We start from the raw sequence: 23,093 nt of genomic DNA, 5'->3' as shown, positions 1-23,093 counted from the left end.
CTGGCTTGACATTTACAATGAAACTCTTAGGTGAGTGTAGCATGACTTCACATTTTCTGATGAAAACCTAAATTCACACCTAAACTTCTTTGACTTCTCCATGTGGCCATCAGCCTTTAGAGCAGTTAAGTAATCCATATGTTGCTTTACTCTTTTGTTTGTTCATCCACTCAACATTTATTAATTTATTAATGTTGAGGGGATGAACACACAGTGCCCGTCTCTGTGCTGACTGTGCTGAGGGCTGAGCACACAAAGGCAAATGAGCCACACAGCCTGCTCTCAAATAGCTTACTGCCTTTCAAGGAAGAGCAGACATAAAAAAGAAATCATGCTTGCATTTAGGATTAAATGGTTGGATGATCCCTTAGGCTGGGGTCCCCAAACCCCAGGGTGCAGAGTGGTACCTGTCTGGGCTGCACAGCAGGAGGTGAGCTGGGGGCAAGCAAGCAGTACCACCTGAACTCCACCTCCTGTGAGGTCAGTGGCGGCATTAGATTCTTATAGGAGCGTGAACCCTATTGTGAACTGTGCATGCAATCTAGGGATCTAGGTTGCCCCCTCCTTATGAGAATCTAATGCTTGATGATCTGAGGTGGTACGGTTTCATCCTGAAACCATTCTCACCACATCCCAGCCCATCCATTAAAAAAAAACTGTCTTCCACAAAACAGGTCCCTGATGTCAAAAAGGTTGGAGACCACTACCTTAGACCATGCAAAGAAAGAGGCTCAGTGTGTCCGATGGCTTAATTTACTCATTAAAATGTATCTCGAAAAGATATACATGCAATGTTTGGATTGTTGAAAAATTTGTAGAAAAATTTGAGAATACAAGTAAATGAAAGAAAATGATTTCTGATTCTACAAAGAGAATTAAAATTATCATGTTGGTGTATAAGGCTCCAGATTTTAGAATTGTTCTCTGTGCACTCTTCTGTAACATGTAACTTTCTCTGTCATCAACTATTATTCTATTGCATACTTTTTAATGATTATATATTAAATTCAACTCTGTGGGGTTTATTCAATCCCTTATTGTTTACACTTTTGTATTATTAACAACACTGTAGAGGACATCCTTGTGTACTCATCTCTTTGAATACATCTGACTATTTCCTTAGGGTAAATGAGAAGAATTATTTTGTTTAGGTTTTCAATAGACTTTGCCAAAATAATCAAATCAACCACCATTCTCTCTTTTTCTTCCATTTGAAGATGGATTAGTGTATCTGATTATTTTATTTGTACTTCTTTGATTACTACTGAGACAAAACATTTTTCCCTCACTGGTTTATTATTCATTCATGCTTCATATCTTGTTGAATTTAAAAGAAAATAAAATGAAGCTTAAGTTTTCAGCAGAAAATACAAAGGCATGCTGCATTCGAAGTTTTGTTATTTAGACTTCGACTCTATCAAGACTTCTTTCTCTTATGACCTTTTATTCTTGCTCTAGGACCAACATCTGAATTGTTAAAGCCTTGGATTACATTTGAATATATGACAGTGCTAATCTTATTTATTTTTCTATGCATATTTATATATCCTTCCACAAGAGCTTTTATTTTTTATTTATTTAATTTTTTGAGACAGGGTCTGGCTCTGTTACCCAGGCTGGAGTGCAGTGGCACGATCTCAACTCACTGCAACCTCTGTCTCCCGGGCTGAAGCCATTCTGCCACCTCAGCCTCCCAAGGAGCTGAGACTACAGGCGTGTGCCACCAAGCCTGGCTAGTTTTTCTATTTCACCATGTTGCCCAGGCTGCAGTCTAACTCCTGGGCTCAAAGTGATCTACCTGCCTTGGCCTCCCAAAGTTCTGGGATTACAGGCATGAGTCACTGCACCCAGCCCCACAAGAGGTCTTAAACAAGTTTCTTATCTCTTGCCAACATCATTAAGTTAAAATTTCATTATATTTTTGAATTAAATTGGAGAGAATCAACACCTTTACCATAATCACTTACTTGTCTTATAAAAGAACATTGGTCAGTCATCTCTTATTCTATGATTTGCTGGAGAGCTTTGTAATTGTCTTCATATGGTATGATATGTGTGTATATGTATTTTTTTCACTAAGTTTATTCATATGTCTCTTTGCTGCTATTGTGAATAATTTTTTTTTTCATTTTGTGTCCCCAGTGGTTGTTGCTAATATAAATAAAGGTATTGATTTTGGGGTACTTATATTGTAACTGGTAAACTCATTGAACTTTATTTTTCATTTTAATAGTTTTTCCATTGATATTTTGAAGTATTCCAGGTAGAAAATCAAAAATTAGAAAATAACGATATTATGGCTATTTGTCAATAATTACATGAATTTCATTTTCTTGGCTTACTGCTTAGGCTAGGACTTTTGAAAATGTGTTAAATCATAGTGGTAATAGCAAGCTCTTTGTCTTGTTCAAGATTTAGTGAGAATGCTTTTAGTGTCTTAGGTTAGATGTGCGGTTCTGGAGTTGATGTTCTTAGAAATCAATGTATCATGTAAGACAACTAATCTTTCTTTTAAATATCAGCTGGGAAGGGATACAGTTTGAGCACCAGCCATTAACTTGGGGGATGAAAACATTGAGCATCCTGGCTAGTGTTGCCGGATGAAAACACTCACAAGGTCATGTGTCTTCTTTTCAACCCTGAATGCAGCCCTGTGTAGATTCAAGGTTCAGAAAAGCTGGATCACCTGAATGACCTAATTTTTGCAACACATTAGGTTAAACCAACATGGGAAATATCAAAGTCTACAGTGAATTCTTTTAATCTGAGCTGGTCCAAGGCCATGGGCTTTGAAAGATTTCTTTTCATGGCACAGTCGTCTTTTTTGAAGCTGAATGTCTTATATGTGACTGAAGTTTTTACATAAACAATTTTGAATCAGGTGGAATGAAATTTGATCCCTATATCAGGAAAATAGAGTTGGAAATGAGGCATAGACAGGCCTAAAAGGAAAAGACACATATTCTAGCAAAGTAAAGTTAAGAGAGTGAATTGTGAATTTCCCTAACCTTGAAAAGCAAGTGCTGTTCTCTGTCCTAAATATAAATGTAAACTTTAAGTGTGAAGATTATTCATTTAGCTTTAAATGAATATTTAAATTTAGATGAATATCCGATCTTCAGATTCCAGCTCTATGCAAGGGAAAAGAATGGCCTTATCCCAAATGTTAGATAGACATGAAGAATACCTCACAGAAGCACTTAATTACTGTAGCTGTAACTCTTACGTGAGAGTTATTGTCTGTGATGGTTTTGACATATAAAGTATTGGATTTTTGTTTGTCTTACCATACTGGTCCCTAAAAATGTATTAGAATTAAGTGGTGATGTACAGTCTACAATTTTCTTTAGCCAGATCAACAGAGTCCTGAGTGGCTTATTGTGTGCTAATTATTTCATATTTAAAGATCATAGTAATTAATACCTATTCTGGATGATAATCATTGTTTTATTTATAACAACTCCCAAAAGCCACTAAATATTCACGTGTCTGAAATTTTAAAGATTAGTTTCCAAATTTAAAAATATGAATTTTCTTTCAAAAGGCCCCAGTGAATACATTTTTGAGTCGTATTCCAAGACAAGTATGAATTTAAAATATATCTTAGTTCTTTAACTTTCAAAAGTATAGGAAACTGCTGAGCTGACAAAGAACATATGGTCAAATCCCCATCTTCCCAACATCTGTTATATGGACAGTTTAAAAAATTCTTAGGAAGGAAAAATGTGAATTTATCCCTAGGAGAGAAATGATTTCTCATATGGAGTCAAAACATACACACATACTCAGTATGTGTCCATTTTCAATTTGTCCCTTCTGTACTGCTTTGCACTCTAAATGGGAACTTTTAAAATTAAAAGCTTCCAAGGGCATTCACAGAGATCTTTTTGGTTTTGTGGAATCCTTCCAAATCTTGGTAATTATTTCCTGTGATGTTGCCAAACTTTTCATAGGCAGATACCGTAACTCAAAATGTTTTTTTAATCTGGTTGGTAATGTCCTCTGGGCTTTAGAGTATCTATTTTCCCTTAATCATTTCAGCCTCCTGTTAGCGATCTATTAAACAAATAAATTTCAGCTTAGTTTTTTTGTGCATGACCTTCCTGCTATAATACAAAGATATAACAGTAATGAGACTAGCTTTAGCCACTTACATATCTCCTAAAAATGGTATTAACTGCTATTCTCAGGCATTATGTTATAAAAACATTATTTACCTAAAGTCTCCAAATAGTTGTGTTTTATTTTTATGTCTTCATAATGCAATGTAGCTCAAGTAATTTCTGGTTTGGGACTCAAAGGAAGGATACTACTAGGTTTATGTGGATTCTTAAGTTCTCGTGAATGATTGACTAGGGAGAGACCTCAGCAAGAGAGTGAGATGTAGGACCGGAATGCACAGCCTTGTGAATTCATGTGCCGAGTTCGTATTCAGAAGACTCGCTTAACTCTCACCCAACCACCAGCAGCAAACTACCTTCCCACAGGAGAGGATGATATTGCTTTTGGGCTTTGTTTCTTTTCTCTATAAATTCACAGGTCCTACCCCTAGGACAGATGTAGACAAGCCTCTCTGGAACGCCAAAAATCTTGCCTTTGGAGGTAACTTAGAAAAAGGCCAGAAATATTAAGAGAAATGAATTCGGGCCTGCGTTTTGTGTTTCGAGGTAGTTCCAACCGAAAGGGTAAACAATAACCATGGAAGCTTGTGTTCAGTGATTTTTCCTCTGTCTGCTCTGACAGGCCGCCTTGACCATTCAGGACAGCCACATTGAGATCCACAGGCTGGTTCTCCAGCAGCAGGAGGGCCTGTCTCTCGGCCACTCTATCCTCCGAGGCGGCCCCTTGCAGGACCAGAAGTCTCGCGACGCGGACAGGCAGCATGAGGAGCTGGCCAATGTGCACCAGCTCCAGCACCAGCTCCAGCAGGAGCAGCGGCGCTGGCTGCGCGGGTGTGAGCAGCAGCAGCGGGCGCAGGCGGCCAGGGAGAGCTGGCTGCAGGAGCGGGAGCGGGAGTGCCAGTCGCAGGAGGAGCTGCTGCTGCGGAGCCGGGGCGAGCTGGACCTCCAGCTCCAGGAGTACCAGCACAGCCTGGAGCGGCTGAGGGAGGGCCAGCGTCTGGTGGAGAGGGAGCAGGCGAGGATGCGGGCCCAGCAGAGCCTGCTGGGCCACTGGAAGCACGGCCGGCAGAGGAGCCTGCCCGCGGTGCTCCTTCCGGGTGGCCCCGAGGTATGGACCTTCTGCAGTGCTGTGAGGCAGCCTCTCAAAGACAGGGGTGGGCCTGGGGGCTCCTAGGACACTAACCAAACATCTGTCATTTTGGATTTGTGTAAGACCTCATGAGGATTTTTCAATTTGTAGGTAGCCAAAGCTGGAACCTTTCAGAGATAACACATATCCATTTTGACTTAAAATATGGACAGTGCGGGCCAGGCGCGGTGGCTCATGCCTGTAATCCCAGAACTTTGGGAGGCCGAGGCGGGAAGATCACCTGAGGTTGGGAGTTCGAGACCAGCCTGGCCAACATGGTGAAACCCCGTGTCTACTAAAAATACAAAAATTAGCTGGGCTTGGTGGTGGGCCCCTGTAATCCCAGCTACTCAGGAGGCTGAGGCAGGAGAATCACTTGAACCCATGAGGCGGAGGTTGCAGTGAGCCGAGATCACGCCATTGCACTCCAGCCTGGGTGACAAGAGTAAAACACCATCTCAAAAAAAAAAAAAAAAAAAAAAAAAAAAAAAGGACAATGCGAGGGCCCAAGTCCTATGATCACTGCACTCTGCCTGAGACGCCCTTACCTAAGGAACAAACGTAGAATCAAGTTGTCCTAGAAAGGCCAGGGTGGGTTTGTCCTGGAGGCACGCTGTGAGCGTGCTCTTTTTCTAGTATTTGAAGGACTCTCTTTATATGATCTGTCTTAAGAGTTCTATTAGATGTAGCTTTTAGAAGATCAATTAACTATGAATATATACTATAGGCACTGAATTTAGCAAGTATAATACTATTCTGTTATGCTGAGCTTCTTCTCTCTCTGTAAATTTGATATAGTAAATTCAAAATCCATTTCACTAATAAGAGTTATTTATTTGCGTCTTTTCTAACCTTGCTTGAGAATCCTATTCATCCCAGGAGTTTATTTTCCTGTGTTATGTGCATGTATGTTTTTTTATTGATAGTTCCTAAAGTTGTAGAAGTTGATAAGCTTACAAGATCTCTGTTGCAATCTGTTTTTCCTTTTAAGTTGGCTAAATTATGTTTATTGCAAACTCCTCATGTATATATGGATATGTTTTCAACTTTTTTATTTAGCAAAAGTAAAAACTGCTGCTTTCTCTGATTAAAATAAAGTGGAAACACTTTAATGTCATAGAGTGCCACTTTTTTTGTTGTTGTTGTTAAAGATATGCCATGCATAGCAAATTGAAGTTTTTGGTACTAGCTCATTAAAAGAGGATGGGAGAGGGGAGGGAGAAAAGAAGTGGTAATCTTGACCTCACTTTTACTGAAATCTTGATTCCTAAGATTCTCTCAGGAATAAATACTTTATGAAACTTGTATAAGTTAGAAAAATTATTGTACTTTTCCTCTGTTTCTTTACACAGGTAATGGAACTTAATCGATCTGAGAGTTTATGTCATGAAAACTCATTCTTCATCAATGAAGCTTTAGTACAAATGTCATTTAACACTTTCAACAAACTGAATCCATCAGTTATCCCTCAGGATGCCACTTACCCTATAACTCAATCTCATTCTGACTTGGTGAGGACTAGTGAACATCAAGTAGACCTCAAGATGGACCCTTCTCAGCCTTCGAATGTCAGTCACAAACTGTGGACAGCCGCTGGCTCCGGCCATCACATACTTCCTTTCCACGAAAGCAGCAAGGATTCTTGTGAAAATGGTAATTAACACTTTAAACATCATCTGTATAGTTTGAACAAGAAGTTGTCCCTCTGAATGGTTGGCTCTTGTGTAGAGTGAATCAAAGTCCTCCCTAGCATGGGAATAAATTGGTACTGATGAGCTGGAGTTTGCGGCATTCACTTTTCTTTGGGGAAGTCTGGGGACAGCCTTTGCTTGTAAGTTACCTAGACAAGTGAGACCATGGTCATAGGGCTTAGAGAATGCTCACAACATGTGAGAACCAGACAGGATTTTTAGATGTGTGGGTTAAAATAATAATGTCCTCTTAAAAGTAAAGCAACTTGATATTTACTCCCCACTGTTGTGGACCCCACTACATCCTGAAACACCTATGTTGACACTCAGAAATAACAGATACCAACAGGGTTGGTAGTGGGACTTTATCAGGGCAATTTCCTGTAACGTTAGTGAAATCTTCTGTACTGCTTATTAGACACCCAAAATGAAACTGTTAACATCATTTGTCATTGTAAAAAAAAAAAAAAAAAGTGTTGTCTCTCCATAAGTACCTCATAATAACACAATTTGCTAATCCCATTAAAGCATTTGCCAAGTATAAATGAAAGGCAGCTCGTGTTACCAGCTCCACATGAATCCGAATGATTTAAATCTATGTCTATTATAAATTGTTTTCTGGGGGATATGAGGTAGGGAATGAGAAGAACTTGAAACCTCTCTACCGAAAAACAGATGGTATGCAATAGAATAAACAAATGGCTGGCCACATGGATGTGAAATAAATCACCCACAGCAAAATGTTTCAGAAACATAAAACAAGCAGTAGTATAGAAGTCTTCAGAACTGGATACAGATTTGTTTCTATGCTTAATATATATTCTTAGTTTGTCAGTTGGAGGATAATTTTTCAGCAACAAAAAGGTTTGAAGGTATTTGGCTTCTCCCAATTCAAGAGTAATAATTCTGATACTGCTTATAAGTTGATTTATTACTGATCCAAAAGATGTTGATTCTTAATAGTGGCTAATTCTTTATATTACTTAAGTCACTGTGGTAACATTCTTCTTTCTTGTCAGCATATAGGAGAGAATGAAATAGTTTTTTAAAGTATTATTTCAGATATTCTTTAGATAAAGAAAAAATATGGTGGAATAGTTCAGATTAAATAAAAGGTCAAGCAAAATTTTGAAAAATGTAACTTCTTTAATATATTATCTTGCAACTTTACTACAGTAGAGAGCAGATTGCAGAATGCTTTTTCTAAGCACATGTTGCTTTGCTGTGTTGGTTCGTTAATCTGCTATTTACAGTGCTTCATGTGGTTTTGTCAGCATGGTTTTACATACTGGCTTTGGTATAATTCCGAAACTCAGTTTGAGTTAAACCACATTCAGCTTTTGTTTAAAAGAAGCATGTCTCTTTTACTTTTTGTGTATCTCCCATCTTTTTCTATTGACTTGTGCTTCAAAGTAAAAACTTTTTAAACCATTTGGCAGCATACTTGCAGTAGAATGAAAATGTACTAAGGAAATAAACAGTGATTATATACAAAACCAGTCTATCCACATGTAAGGAATTAGAGCCAAAGGAAATGCTGAGAAATGTACTTAACGCTTAAGAAATTGTATGTCCAGAGTAGGCCAAGGACGCTCAGGACATTAACAGGAGAGAGGAAAGTCAACTTTGGCTTAAATCTCTCAGGACCATCCTGGTTTATATAAGTAGGGATTACATCAGAAATGCTGTGTGTACTGTTTACCACTGGAGTTTTGCAACTAGTCAAAAAACCTTATTTATGTTTGTTTACTTCATGATAAGCAATTTCTATAGGAGAGAAAAGAAAGTCAGAGAATAGGCGGTGATAAGAAAGTGGATTGAAAATAGGATATATACACTTAAAAGAGTGGTCAAGGCTAGATAAAATTATTCAAACCCTCCAGAGCTTTCACAGCTTTTATCATTGACAGTAACACAACATCAGCCACTGGTGATGGCCTTAGCTAGGCTCCGTGGGCGCTTGCCACACATGATCTTGGGGGACAGTGACTGCGGGGGGCCGGACAGGAAGAAGCAGGCTCCAGGGTGTGCTGGGTGGTAACAGTTGATGTGCCAGAACCAAGGACCAGGCAGTGTTGTTGTCTCCTCTTCTGTGTTTTGCTACTGAATCTGGGTGAGTGGCCATCAGTGACCACTACTGAGGATCTCTGTAGTTCACTGTAATCTGGCTAACATAATTTGCCTATAATGTTGTGGGCTGGTATTTTAGCTAAATGTGTACTTAACCATGATTTCATTCAGGCTTCAGTCACTCTTTCATTGTTAGGCCATAAGGTCAGCCGTTCCAGGTAACATCTTAAAGAATGGTTTGCCCTTTCGCCTAGTCTGGTACTGTGGATAGATGATCAGCTCAGATCAGTGAAAATGTGAATTTATGGAACAGTAAGGCTGATGGGAAAAATTGTATATAAATACAATTCTCCAGTGTGTTTAGATACCACCTAGATAGGAATTTCTGTTGGTTTTTTCAGTACAGCCTCAGCAGACATTTTTGTGCTCTAATTGTGATTGGTTTCTGAATTGCTCTACCCCCACCGCTGCCACCAGTAATTATGTGACACATCAAATTTCAGGCACTGTGCTAAGGTTTTACATGGGGAAACTCATTTAATACTCACAACAACCCACTGAGATGGTTCTGTCCTTTGAGAGGGGCAGCTGGGATACAGAAAGGTCAAGTAACTTGTCCAGGTCACATAGTTAGTAAATGGCAGAGCCAGGAATTGAACCTGGGAAGATTGGCTCTAGAGCCCATGCTGTCAATCATTACACTATACATTCTGAATTGCTTTTTTTTTTTTTTTTTTTTTTTTTTTGAGAAGGAGTCTCTCTTTGTCGCCCAGGCTGGAGTGCAGTGGTAATATCTTGGCTCACTGCAATCTCCACCTCCCGAGTTCAGGTGATTCTCCTGCCTCAGCCCCCTGAGTAGCTGGGATTATAGGTGCCCGCCATCACACCTGGCTGATTTTTGTATTTTCAGTAGAGACGGAGTTTCGCCAGGTTGTCCAGGCTGGTCTCGAACTCCTGACCTCAAGTAATCCACTGGCCTTGGCCTCCCGAAGTGTTGGGATTACAGGCTTAAGGCACCACACCCGGCCTACATTATTAATTTCTAGAAAGCTGTTTTGAGCTGTACTTTTTTTTTTTTTGAGATTGAGAGTCTCACTCTGTCGCCCAGGTTGGAGTTCAGTGGCGTGATTTTGAATCACTGCAACCTCCACCTCTGGGCTCCACCTCCTGGACTCACTGCAACCTCCCACTTCAGCCTCCTGAGTAGATGGGACTACAGACTTGCACTATGCCCAGCTAATTTTTGGCTTTTTTGTAGAGACGGGGTTTCCCCATATTGCCCAGGCTGGTCTTGAACTCCTGGACTGAAGTGATTGGCTGTTTCAGCCTCCCAAAGTGCTGGGATTATAGGCATGAGCCACCGCGCCCAGCCATGAGTTGTACTTTTTAAAGAAGTTGGTTTAGATATAGAACTAATCTAATCCTTTTGTAATGCCTAGTGGGATGTTCATGATTAAGGACCAGGTTTTTGTTTTTATTGGTTTTTTTTTTTCTCCCCTCCTTCCCTTTTTAATAGTAACATTTGGAAAATATTTCTAAATGTTTTGGATTACTGTGGCCAACTCTTGCATGGGGCCTGAACATTTTCAGTATCATAGATACTCTTTAGCTTTACTTTATTCCCATAAGGGATATTTTCTTAAAAATATTTTGTTTCTCTAATGTTGCCTAATAATAAACCCATGTTATCTGTAAATATTTTTTAAGATAGCACTTTAAAGAACTTTACTTTCCAATTTTGGAAGTTATTTCATGAACAAAATTCTTGGATGTTCAAACATTAAATCCAAATTGGTATTTTATTTGTAGTGGAAGAGATGGTTGGTTTAAGAACTTTTTCTGTACTCCTCTGTGGGACACCAGCCAAGACTACAGAATATTTGAATTTCCTTAAACAATAGTCTCTGTGGGACAATTGCTATGTAATCGGCCCTATGAGATGCTCAACAGCATTACTCTGAAAGGCAAAAACAAAGAAACAACAATAAAAAGCCCAACATTTTATTCTTGTGACTTTTCTTCTCCTAGCTTTAACATTTTAGAACTATATATTGAATGCATCTATATGTTATTTGCCTTTTTCATTAACAGAGGAAACATTTTATAGTATAAAAATCTGAAATCCTAATCTCCCTTTTCAGTTGTATTTTTCTGTATGCCTCAATATTTGCAGGTTTCCCAAAAGTTCCCTTCAGTTCAGTTAAAGCATTGTGATTTTGTTATGCATATGCTAAAATGTAAGTCAAGCCAAATTTTATGTTAATAATATAGATACTGGGAAAAAAGTAACTTCATTAAGTTTGAGTTCTCTTTCCTTTTACTACATATTAGAATTTGGTGCCAAGGAAACTATTTTCAAAATTCAAAGCATTGTATTTAGAATACCTCATCTTGATAATTTTTTTTAAAAGACAGCTGTGTTAAACTTTGACAAGTTTTTTATGTAAGGGAAGAAAATAGAAAATTTCCAAATGAAAACCTATGCCATACTTAGTATTTAAATAACAGTCTTAAGAAGTGAGAGGATGATAATTTCTCATGTTTTAAAATATTTCATAATTCAGAAATTGACACCTTACTTGTATAATCTATATGGAAAGAAGCTTTGCCCAAAGAACTTTAGGCAATTTTCCTAGAAATTGAAACTGGTATTAGACACCATAAACTTCTATGATGTGAGTGTATTTGAAGAGGGGGAATGTATTTGTTGACTAGGGCTGCCATAACAAAGTACCACAGGCTAGGGGGCTTAGACAACAGAAATTTATTTCTTCAGTTCTGGAGGCTAGAATTAGAGATCAAGGTGTTGGCAGCCTTGGTTTCTTCCGAGGCCTCTCTCCTTGACTTGTGGATGAGATGGCCACCTTCTTCCTGCGTCTTCACCTGGTCTTCCCCCTGTGCCTGTCTGTGCCCCAATCTCTCTTTATATCAGTGATATTGGATTAGGGCCCACCATAATGACCTCAATTAACTTTATTCTTTAAAGCTGTATCTACAAATACATTCTGAGCTACTGGGGGTTAGGACCTCAACATGTGAATTTTGGGGGGACACAGTTCAGCTCTTAACAGGGGACAAAATGATGATTTTTCTCCCTACCATAGTTTTAGGTGTCATGAAAGCCTTAATTTAATATTAAAAAGCCTGAATTTTATATGTACCAAAGTTGAACTATAACAACATTGTTAGTTTTTTGACTTGGTAAGGGAAGTGAATTGAACTTTGTAAAGAAAATAATAATTACATAATAATAAAATTGTGATGAATATTTATATCTGTATATTGATAGATATTGAAGTCTGTTATCAAGCCTAGTTCAACACATAGAAATTAAGGCAGGAATATTGAATCCATTTCCTATTTAGTGAAACTAGAGCAGAAAATATTGAGTCTATAGGTTTATTTCCTACTTATAGTTTTATTTCCAAGCCTAGGCCTTAACTAAGGGGATTTGGGAATTGTGAGTGCTCTGATTGGGAGGGACATTACGTGCCTTTATTTGGGATTGCTTAAATGAAAACAAAGCTGAAGGGTTGAAGACATTAATTACAACATCAAATTATTATCCAGAGATATATATAGGAGTCTGAGGAAATCATCTGGCAACTCTTTCTTCTAGAATCGTGACTATCACATTAGGTTATGTTTTAAAGGAAACTATAATATTGCTTGCTCTTGGTAATCTATATCATGACAAAAATATAAAGTACCGGGCTCAAGGGCTTAATTTTCATCTTTCTCATCGACAAGTGGAGATGATTGACTTTAGCCTTTTGCAGATTTTATACAAGGAAAAGGAAAGATGACATTCGCTTGTAGAGCCTGGTGAGCCAGGAGTGCTTACTGCCAACTTCCTGATTGCATATTTCTCTGGGGGCAGGTTGGCTATGTGAGCCAACTGGGCCAGGGCCATCCCGCCTCAGCACACAGAGCCTAAGACACAGCAGGAGAGCAAAACCAGCAGGTGGGTGGATTCAGAGGCAGCCAGCCAGCCATGCGGGTGTCTGTTCATCTCCACCCTGGGTTCCAGTTTAGTTTGGACAAGCTGCTGAAGTGTGGGAGTCCACATGGTATGAATGCTCCAGAGAGCTTCAGAGGTTAGGCCTGGCCCTGGCCATCCTGAGCTTTAAAAACGAAAAAAATAATACATGCACACATATACACACACACACACATGGTCTATGGCCTACATGTTTGACCTCTCTAGTATGATGTGGCTTTACTCTCAAAGAGACTAAGGCTTGGGTTTGGAGGGGAAATTTGTATACCAAACATAACTGAAGGATGAGGCTTGTTGCCTTCAGTCACAGTGACTGATGGGGTAATAATCCGGCTTCAGCAAAGGAAAGGAAGCATCACTCTCTCCATGTATCAGAATCTGGGGACTGTCTTCTCCCCATCCAGCTATGCAGATTTTGTTTTTAAGGTTTGCTTAAAATGTGGAATGTTCGGCTGAGTACCATTGATTTCTGTTTGCCTAAGAAGAATGTGACCATCTGTCTTAGGGGGTGGCACGCTTTTCCTTAAAGGGTCCTATAGTAAATATTTTAGTTTTTGCAAGCCATCGGATCTTTGTTACAACTAGTCAACTCTGTCATTGTAGCTTGCAAAGCAGCCATAGACAATATGTAAATAATAAGTTTAGCTGTGTTCCAGTGAACTTTCTAAAAACAGGTGGCTGTAGTTTGCCTACCCCAGAGGCTGGTTTCCAAACTTTCTTTTCCTCCACTTAAGTTGAGGAGTGACAATTACACTCCTCCTTGTTTGGAATGTTCACCTTTGGGTGAATTAATAGTGCAATATTATATGGCATTTCATGCCATTCAAAAGCAGATTTGAATTCATGATCTCATTTGCTCTTTATAATGATTTTGTGAAATGATGGTTACTGTCTCTGTAAAGAGACAACTTTTCTCTTTCGCTTTTTGTTCAGTCTCTGAAAACATAAATTCAGGAAGAGATAGCTGAATATACTAGATGGAGTTTAAGGCCAGAGGCTTAAAACTTGGAGAAACCCTTCTCCCCAACTCCAGCTCCCCAAATTCTGTGATGGTATTGAGGAGGGCCACCCTCTGACTGTGCAGCTAATGAGAAGTAAGATACATGGATAGGAATTTGTTGCTAGAATCATGCTTCCCATAGCTGGCTATGCATCAGAGTTTGCTGTGGCGAACAAAAAAAAAAATACAGGTTCCTCTATTCAGAGATTGTGATTTGAATCAGGGCTTGGCTGGAGCCTGCAAACTTGTGTATCTAACATTCTTCTTAGTTGATTCTGAAGCAGCCAGCCTGACGCATGTCCCCGGATTGCTGGCCTGGGATACTGGACTTGATATAAGAGAACTTTGCTTCAAACCCTGGACTCTGGCTCCTACTGCCGTGTGATCCCTAAGTCTTCGTTTCCCCATCTGTACAAATGGGAAGGAAGTGTTAACATAATTATTTTAAAAAATGCCTGGCATGTCCCGGGGATCCAGTGAGCATCAGCTTCCTTCCTACATTCTGGAAATAATGTATTCCGATTGTGATTCAGGGGTCGCCTGCCAACAAAATGAAAGTGTTTCCTAAACGTTGTTAGAAAGCCAATAGTTTAAAATATAAAATAATTAGCTGTAAATTGGGAAATTTTTTACTCAGATTGGAAATACATTAGAATAAAAAGGGTAACTATCTTTCCATATCAATCTCAGAGAAAGTGTTTGTCAGTGGATCACCAGAATTGTTTTGGGGATGAAGCTCTGATAGCACAGCATTTTGCTTCTTCCTTTTGTTCCTCTGTCTACTGGAACAAGTTACGTAAGTCAACCACATTTTTAGAACCAGATATAAACACCCAAATGTCAGATACTCTGACAACATGACTGAACATCACCTCCATTTGGGATGGAAAGCTTCCTATCTACAGACCATCCAACACTTGTTGGTTACATTATGTAAATATACCCCCAGGAAGACTTCTAATTGTACTTTGGTTTCTGGAGTGGGCTCTCCTACTAGAAAGAAAATGTCAAAAGCAGCCTACAGGAATATTCTAGTGTAAACTATTTGTCATTTTAAGTCTAAAGATTCTGTTCTAGTTTATCACCTTAATCTCTTTTTGAGTTTGGTTATCCTGAATCAATTTGTACTTGTTAGTTCTGGAGAAACTGATAAAAATCATGGTTCAGCATCGCCAGAAAGCATCTCTTGTTAGCACTTATAATTTGAATTATATGGGGTAATAATTTATGTAATGTCTGTCCCACTAGAGAGGAAGCTTCGTGTGGGTAGAGCATTACATATTTCTCTCTTGTTAACTGCTCTATCACCAGCAGCAAGTAGTGTTTGATATATGATGAAGATTTGATAAACATTTATGAAATGAATGGAGGAGTCCAGGTCCACACTCATTAGCAGAAATGAAAGCAACCATGAGCTGAAGCCACACAGTTGACTCTTTTACTGAGGCATTGAAAGAAGTTGAGGTATCAGAGAAATGGGGTGTGTGATGGTGGTTAACACAGGCAGGATAGATGAGTGTCTCCGGCTAGCTAACTGGATCAAGTGTTTGTTTTAAACTTTTTGTAATATGGTGCATGTTAGATAGCATTCTTAAAATGTTGGGGTAACTGTAAGATTGTTTGCCTTTAATATCTTACTGGATTCCTAGTAGTAGACTTAAAAAATTACAAACTTTTCTTCTGCCTCATTAGTATTGGAGTAAATTTATCAATGTATAGTACTATATGTATCAGTTTGGCTTTAATATCTTACTGGATTCCTAGTAGTAGACTTAAAAAATTACAAACTTTTCTTCTGCCTCATTAGTATTGGAGTAAATTTATCAATGTATAGTACTATATGTATCAGTTTGGCATAGGTACTTTTTGTTCAGCTCTAGAGATCATCTTTTTTTTATTTTACTTTAAGTTCTTGGATACGTGTGCAGAACATGCCAGTTTGTTGCATAGGTATACATGTGCCATGGTAATTTGCTGTACCTATCAACCCATCATCTAGGTTTTAAGCCCCTCATGCATTAGGTATTTGCCCTAATGGAGAGCATCTCTTTATATGAGTTATTTTTCCATTAGAATATTGTATACATATAGCCCCCATGTGGCCATGCATAGGAGATGAGAACTTAAAAAGTTAGAATGTGTTTCACATAAAATGCTTTATGGTACCCTGAGCTTTAGAAATGAATCCAGTGCTGTCATTGTAGGAAGATGACACATTTACCATTTAATTGTTATATCAATAACAATTAGTCAGCTTATCTGTTCACTGGGGTATTTCTTTTTTAACCATAAAGTAGCTTGAATACCATGACATCAAGCATGGGTGGCCAGTTCAACATCAATGAAACACTTTCTTAAACTCTTTTTTCTTCTGCTAAATCCTACTTAACAGTTCAGTGCATCTCCCCAGGCAAAAACAATTAGTATTTGTTTAGTTAAATATGCTCCTAGAATGTGAACCAATTTCCCTGGCATGGCCTTCTAGTTATCAGCCTTAAAATGTTGCCTGAAACATCAAATATTTATTATAGCAAACTTAAAATGAAGTGTGGTTGAATCTTAAGAAATAGATCCCTTTGCTTTACCCCAGACTGACTGAAACATACTTGTGTTCTTAGTGGGTCACTTTTCAGACACAGCTAAGGAGGAAGAGTTGTTCTGCTCAGACCTTTGACCAGATGATAAATAAGCCTGGGCCTTAGTTTTGATCTGTGGAGATGTTAATTTGCCATGATAAATCACTGTTGAGTTTCCTTGAATAAGGGGCCACAGTATCCATTCTCTTTCTGGATAAGATATTAATTCAGTTTAATTTGAAATGTTAATGCTTGGTTTGAAGATTTACCTAAGGAAAAATGTAGGCTTCCAAAGGGTGTAGTTATGCAGGATAGGTTTCTGAGCCTTTTGCTGAACAATTTCATAGTAAGGCTGTTCAAATTTAATTATTTTCACAGTGACTCTTTTCCATACTCTTTTTGTGCAAGTTTTATTACACTATGGCTTTTTCTTTCTAAAACATAACACGGTGAATGTTTGTATTAAATACAGAATATTTGGATCATCCACTAGAAATTCGGGAGACTCTGCTTCTCTGATGAATCGAGGCTGTTTTTAAGGAATGGTGCTGTAAGGCTTTGGAAGAACCGTTTACAAGCAAAACATTGGCAGAGTTTTAATTTTATTTAATGACCTGCTTCCTACCAGTGATCTCGGCACCCTGTGCAATGATTTGCAATCAATTAATCATACAGAATGAATGTTGTAACACTGCAATAAGGGCATTGCACTCTAAGAGTCTCATAAATCCACCAGAAACAAAAAACAGGAATTGCATGCTCAAAGACTTCCTCATGCCAAACCCCAGATGAAAAGGTGATTTTATGTTCTGTTTTCTAAAGTGTCCTCAGAAGCCTTAAGACTTTCTTGTGGATTCTGAGTTTTGAAGTTTCCATTTCTCAAAGACTGTTTGGCCCTTTACTGGGCTGTCATCATAGGATTCTATAAGTTTTCGCCTCATTCAGTTTAGTCACTGATCATTTAGGTGGGGAATTCTTGATTCTGAATTACCAAGAGAAGCCCATGGCTTTGTGTTTTCCTCTGAATTTAGGGCAGTCACTTTCAACTGCAAGAGGCCATATTTTGGGGAGCCTTTGTAGAAATGATTCAGAAAGGAGGCATGTTTCCATCCCGGGAATACACTGACATTTGCTAGAGGCAGATGGCAGAAGATAGGATAGTGTGACATCAGAAGTCAAGGAGTCTTCACATACTTGGCTTTGCTGAAAGCTTCTGGAATCTGCGTGTTCAGGATCTTAAGCTTGTGTGCTTGTCATTTCAGATGTGCCCTTGCAGTTAACTGTTTAACTATGATGGATTTTTTTTTCTAATTTTAGCATAGTAAATATAGAGCTATTAAACATTCTTAAAATTATATAAGCCTAAACCCTTGGATGTGTGTATATTTGTGTTGTCTTTATTCATTTTCATATGGTTCTGTTTTCGGAATGTTCTTATAACAAGAACATGAAGTTTAATATATATTCCATCTGACTAAAACTGAACCCTCTTTAAAGAAACTAAAGGTTTTCAAAGCTGTTTTACTTCCAATGAGTAGTTTAAACTTCTAGTTCATGATGGATTTATTCCTATCAAAAAGTTGTACTATTTTTGATTACTTGTTAATGTATCCAGATTGGCATGTTAGACACAAGTAGAGCACATCCTATATTTTTAGATGCTTGATGCTTCTGTTCAGCATAAGCCCTAAAAAATACCAAGTTTTGCAAATGCAAAGTACTTTTCATTGGCATGGAAATTGGAGGGAAAAAACACAATGAATATTTTGGCCAAAATGTGATGGTCTGTTAGTCAGCATCTGGTAATGCGGCCATATTTTGCATGCAGGCTCCAGTATGACAAAGTGCAGTTGTACATTGACATCTCCCCCGGGACTGTGGACTGGAACCACATCTACTTTGAAAGGTAATACTGCAAGGGGGGGTGCTTAGCCTTCTTTTAGGGTACTCCACTCAACTACCTACATAATTTGGTTTTTAAAATGTTTTGGTTTATGCTAAACAAGCAGTCTGAGATAAAGCATGGTAAAAAAAAATCAAATACTAAATTTGTCTTTATGAGCTCCCTTTCTCTGATGAGCTGGCTATGAGTCCGTTACCTTCATGAATATGGAGCAAAAAGCCTAAATCTGAACTCTGTTGGCTGGAAGCAAACAAAGTACTGGGAAAAATTACATCAAAGTATGCTACTGGTAGAAGTTATCATTGGTCTTGGCAAGACTACAGAGGGTTTTTTTCAAATGCTGCTGCCAGTAAATTAAAATATTTTCTCTTTGTATTTGTCAGGTAAGAGATATAGATATATAGGTAAGATGAATATATTTGTCAGGTTCAATCTCTTGCCTACTATGATAGCCAGTCCCTTCACCCCCTCTACCATAGGATAGACACACAATTGAATTCTTCTTTGTGTAAAACAAGGTGGGCTTAAAGGTAAAACATTGATCTTCTCAAACAAACTTACAGGACTTCTGGTGGTGACTATTTTCAGTTTCTTTAGAGAGACTGTTGGCTAACTTTGAGGATGTATGGTTCAGGAAAGTTTCAGAAAATATGTTGCATGAAGGGATAATTAAATGACTGAGTTAACACTAACCCAGAAAAAAACACTAGGGTTGAAACAAACCCTAGTTTCTTCTGGTCAAAAATGATGTTGCTTAGCAATAGACTCTAAAATGCATTATCCAATTTATTTTATTTATTGAGACATAATTTACATAGAGTGAAATGCTTAGCAATATCATTTTTGACCAGAATGACCAAGAACTGAATCAGACCAGACATGTTCCTGTGAGGAACTGCCATTCAAGATGAAAAAATAATGAATCCAACCCCCATTGCCTGCAGCCAAGTTTCAGTAAATGTTGACTGAAAACACGCTTTTCCAATGTAATGAGCCTTATGTACATTTATTGATACTTCACTATTAAGTGAGGGACTTGAGTGAAGAAAAGAATGGATGAACACATCAAGTGCACTTTATTTATACTGAACAATGGAGATGACAGGCTGGCATAGTGATTAAGATGGAAGGCTTGGGAATTATGCCTAGGTTCAGATTCCAGCTCAGTCATTTATTATCTATGAAATTTTAAGCAGGTGTTTAAACTTACTTGGTGTCTCGGTTTCCTCATCTCTACAGTTGGATTTCTGATAGTATCTACTTTGGAGGTGGTATGATGATTACATAAAACAATGTGTGTACAACTCTTAGACCTTTGTGAGCGCTTAATAAACACTACTGTTATCACTGTTACTATTATATCTTGTGGTGAGAAAGGAGTACATGATTAGGAAGTGCATTTGGTGCATTCGAGCCACTGGGCTGCTTCTAAAGTGGTTGTTCTGGTGACCAGAGAGACTTGTTATGCCTCATTTGGGTATCACATGAATCAGCACACCTCAAAAATTATTCCACAGTTTGGATGTTAGTATTAGGTATTGTATAAGAGTTTCCTATAATCAAATAATATTGAGAAATGCTGATTTTTGGGAAGGCACAACTTTTCCCAAACTTCTACTGTGCTCCTGTGCACTGTGAATCTGCAGAAGTGGCCCTTCCCAAACCCTTTCAACCACAGCATCCTCCTTTGGAGGCCAGCATCTTGCAAGACTACTTATTCCTTGAAATACACTGTGGAAAAAACACTGATGTCAGGGGATATTGAAATAAACTCACTGCATACGGCACACCCTTCAAAGACATTTTTCCTCCCTTTGGAACAGTTGAAATTCAAATGACATATCCTAGCGTGATTTGCCACATGGGTTGTGTTTTGAAACCCAAATCTAACACAACAAATTTCAGATAGAGCTTTGTTTAGCCCCCAGGCCAGTTTTTGGTCCCGTGGATAAGGGTTGGTATCCAGACCTCTTAGAGCGTTTCTGCATCAGCTTTCCAGGGCTTATTCAAACCCTCCATGTGCTGGAAGTCCCTCACCCTTTATGAGGCACAGGAGGCGATATGCTTGCATCTCGATCTCTCAGCCTCCGCTCATGCTGTTCTCTCCTTTCTCATCCTGTGTTCCAGCCATAGGAAGTTCTGTTCATTGTGTGGAAGGCTACGCACCCCCACATCCCCAACCTTTTGTACATGTGTTTCCTCTATCGAGAATATTCTCTCCTCCACCTTTTACTCTCGACCTGATGACCCCATACTTAATCTTTCAGGACTTGGCTCCAGGGCCACGTGCTTCCACAATATTTTCTCACTTGTTTGCTTTATGCAGTTTATTTATTGAGACATAATTTACATAGGGGGAAATGCTCAGATACTGTCTACTGTCCAGTCAGTTTTGTGGGAAGAATATCAAGGCACAGAGCACTCTGTCACCCTAGGAAGTTCCCATATGCCCCTTTCCAGTCAACCCCTCCCCTTCAAAGCAGCGACTCCTCTGCAATCCATCACCATGGGTGAATTTCGCTGATTCTAGAATGGAATGGAATGGAATGGAATGGAACACTTTGTACCTTTTGGTGTGTAGCTTTTTTCACTCAGCATATTATTTTTGAGAGGCAACCATATTATTGCATGAGCCCATAGTTGGTTCCCTTGTATTATGTTTCATTGATGAATATTCCAAAGTTTACTTATCCCCTCCTTGTTGATGGACATCTGGCTTATTTCTAATTTTTAGCCAGTCTGAATAAAGCTGCTATAAACATTCTTGTACAGGATTTTGTGAATTATGTTTATATTTCTCTTGGATTAATACTTAGGAGAATTGCTACTAGGATAGGTGTCTGTTTAACTTTCAAGAAACTGTGCAACAGCTTTATACTGTGAAATAGTGATTGTCCTGACTACAAACCTCCATGGTGCTGAGACCAGGTTTTGTTCAACGTGATTTTCCTGGTGTCCAGCCCAGGGCAGGGCACATGCTAGACACTCAGTGTTTATTGAAGAATGAATGAATAAGAAGTTCAAATCAGTTTTCATTCTGGCATCTCTACTACTAACTGACAAAAAATGAATGCTCTGTCCATCAAGGAGATGGAAATTTTATTGGCTAAATGTGCGCTGATTATAGGCAGGCAAAAACAGGAGAGACATAGCTTCCTTCTTACTGTGCTCTTGGACTTGCCTCTCTCATTTCAGGGTGGCAGCATGTGCGGGTAAAATCAGGTGTGCAAGTTGACACAGGCCATAGAAGGGTCCTGATCACCAGTATAGCTGAGCTCACCTCCTGCAGTTAAATCTCCCAACACTCCCATTCAAGACCCTCCCAAACCTCCTTTTTCATCCCCCCTACCCTTTGGTTCACCTGCACAAATACATGTTTCAGCCAAACTTGACAACTCTCCCTACTTTGTGACATCTTGCATTCTCTCCCCTTTGCAATGGCCGCAGACTCCACCCAGAAGGCCTGCCACATGCAGCCACAGCCATCTCTTTCTGTGGACACCCTGGGCAGCTTTCAAGGTGCGGTTCATGTGCTTTCTCCTCTCTGAAGTGTTCCTTGGCCACCACATCTGGAAGCTTGCTCTCTTTGGAGAGTCTTTGAGATGGTGTCCACCTGTGGACAATGTTCATCAGCCACTTAGCAGGATATTCTGCTTTTATTCTACTTGTCTGTGTCTTTCTGCTCTGTGAGGTAATAGGCTTCTTAAGGGACATGTATGTAGTGGCCCTCAGCAGTCTGATAGGAGCTGAGGCTGCTGGCCACTAAGTAGCTGATGCTAGTCTTCATGATCCTTGCTCTTGATGGCCGATTCCATTAAAGAGGAGTTAATTACATGGTAATGCCATAGCTCCTTCTTAAGAGGAGGCTTTAGTACAAACTAGGGAATTCATGTCACCTGGTGGACAATTGAAAGAAAGCCGCTTTCTTGGCCAGGTGCAGTGGCTCATGCCTATAACCTCAACACTTTGGGAGGCTGACGTGGAAGGATTGCTTGAGCCCAGGAGTTCAAGACCAGCTTGGGCAACATAGTGAGACCCCCCCATCACTTAAAAAAAAAAAAAAAAAAAAAAAAAATATTAGCCAGGCATGGCGGAGTGCGCCTATAGTCTTAGCTACTTGGGGTGCTGAGGCAGGAGGATCACATGAGCCTGGGAGGCTGCAGTAAGCTGTGGTCATACCACTGCACTCCAGTTTTTGTGACAAAACAAGACTGTCTTAAAAAAAACTTTCTTTAGGATCCAGTGCTAGTCACAGGTCAGATGTTGTCAGGAAGCACAGATATCAAAAGCTAGATTATTGCTATATATCATTTGTATGCACAAAACAATTTAAAGTCATCTCCCATAGGGAAAGATGGCTCCAAGGAGTAAAGGAATAGAGCAGCTTATCATGAGACTGGGTCTTAGTAGGTTGCCCAGGCTGGCCTGAGACTCCCGGGTTCAAGTGATCCCCCTGCCTCAGCCTCCTCAGTAGCTGGGACTATAGGCACGAGCCACAACACCTGGCTTTATGTTCTCTTTTGATTGCTGTTTTGGTACTTTAAGGGCCTAATTTTTCTTCTGTTTTACAAACTGCCTAATTTTATAATTGTATAATTCCTAA

The 23,093-nt window shown here is 39.2% G+C and overlaps 1 protein-coding gene across 4 annotated transcripts in view; it reads left to right on the top strand.

Annotated features, from left to right (window-relative positions):
- The window catches only part of ARHGEF28 (Rho guanine nucleotide exchange factor 28), a 314,786-nt gene that overhangs the window by 277,828 nt on the left and 13,865 nt on the right, over positions 1–23,093 (top strand). For 2 of the 4 annotated variants that reach the window (XM_031003473.3, XM_031003475.3), the window contains 3 exons: positions 4,744–5,229; positions 6,603–6,903; positions 18,416–18,493. In XM_031003473.3, coding sequence (XP_030859333.3) covers positions 4,744–5,229; positions 6,603–6,903; positions 18,416–18,493 — 865 coding nt within the window. The remainder of the gene's footprint in view (positions 1–4,743; positions 5,230–6,602; positions 6,904–18,415; positions 18,494–23,093) is intronic. The other 2 variants (XM_031003474.3, XM_031003476.3) reach the window with 1 other exon arrangement.

This window comes from Gorilla gorilla, chromosome 19, assembly GCF_029281585.2.
Source record: "Gorilla gorilla gorilla isolate KB3781 chromosome 19, NHGRI_mGorGor1-v2.1_pri, whole genome shotgun sequence".
NCBI classification, from domain to species: domain Eukaryota; kingdom Metazoa; phylum Chordata; class Mammalia; order Primates; family Hominidae; genus Gorilla; species Gorilla gorilla.
This window is presented reverse-complemented; position numbering and strand designations above follow the sequence as displayed.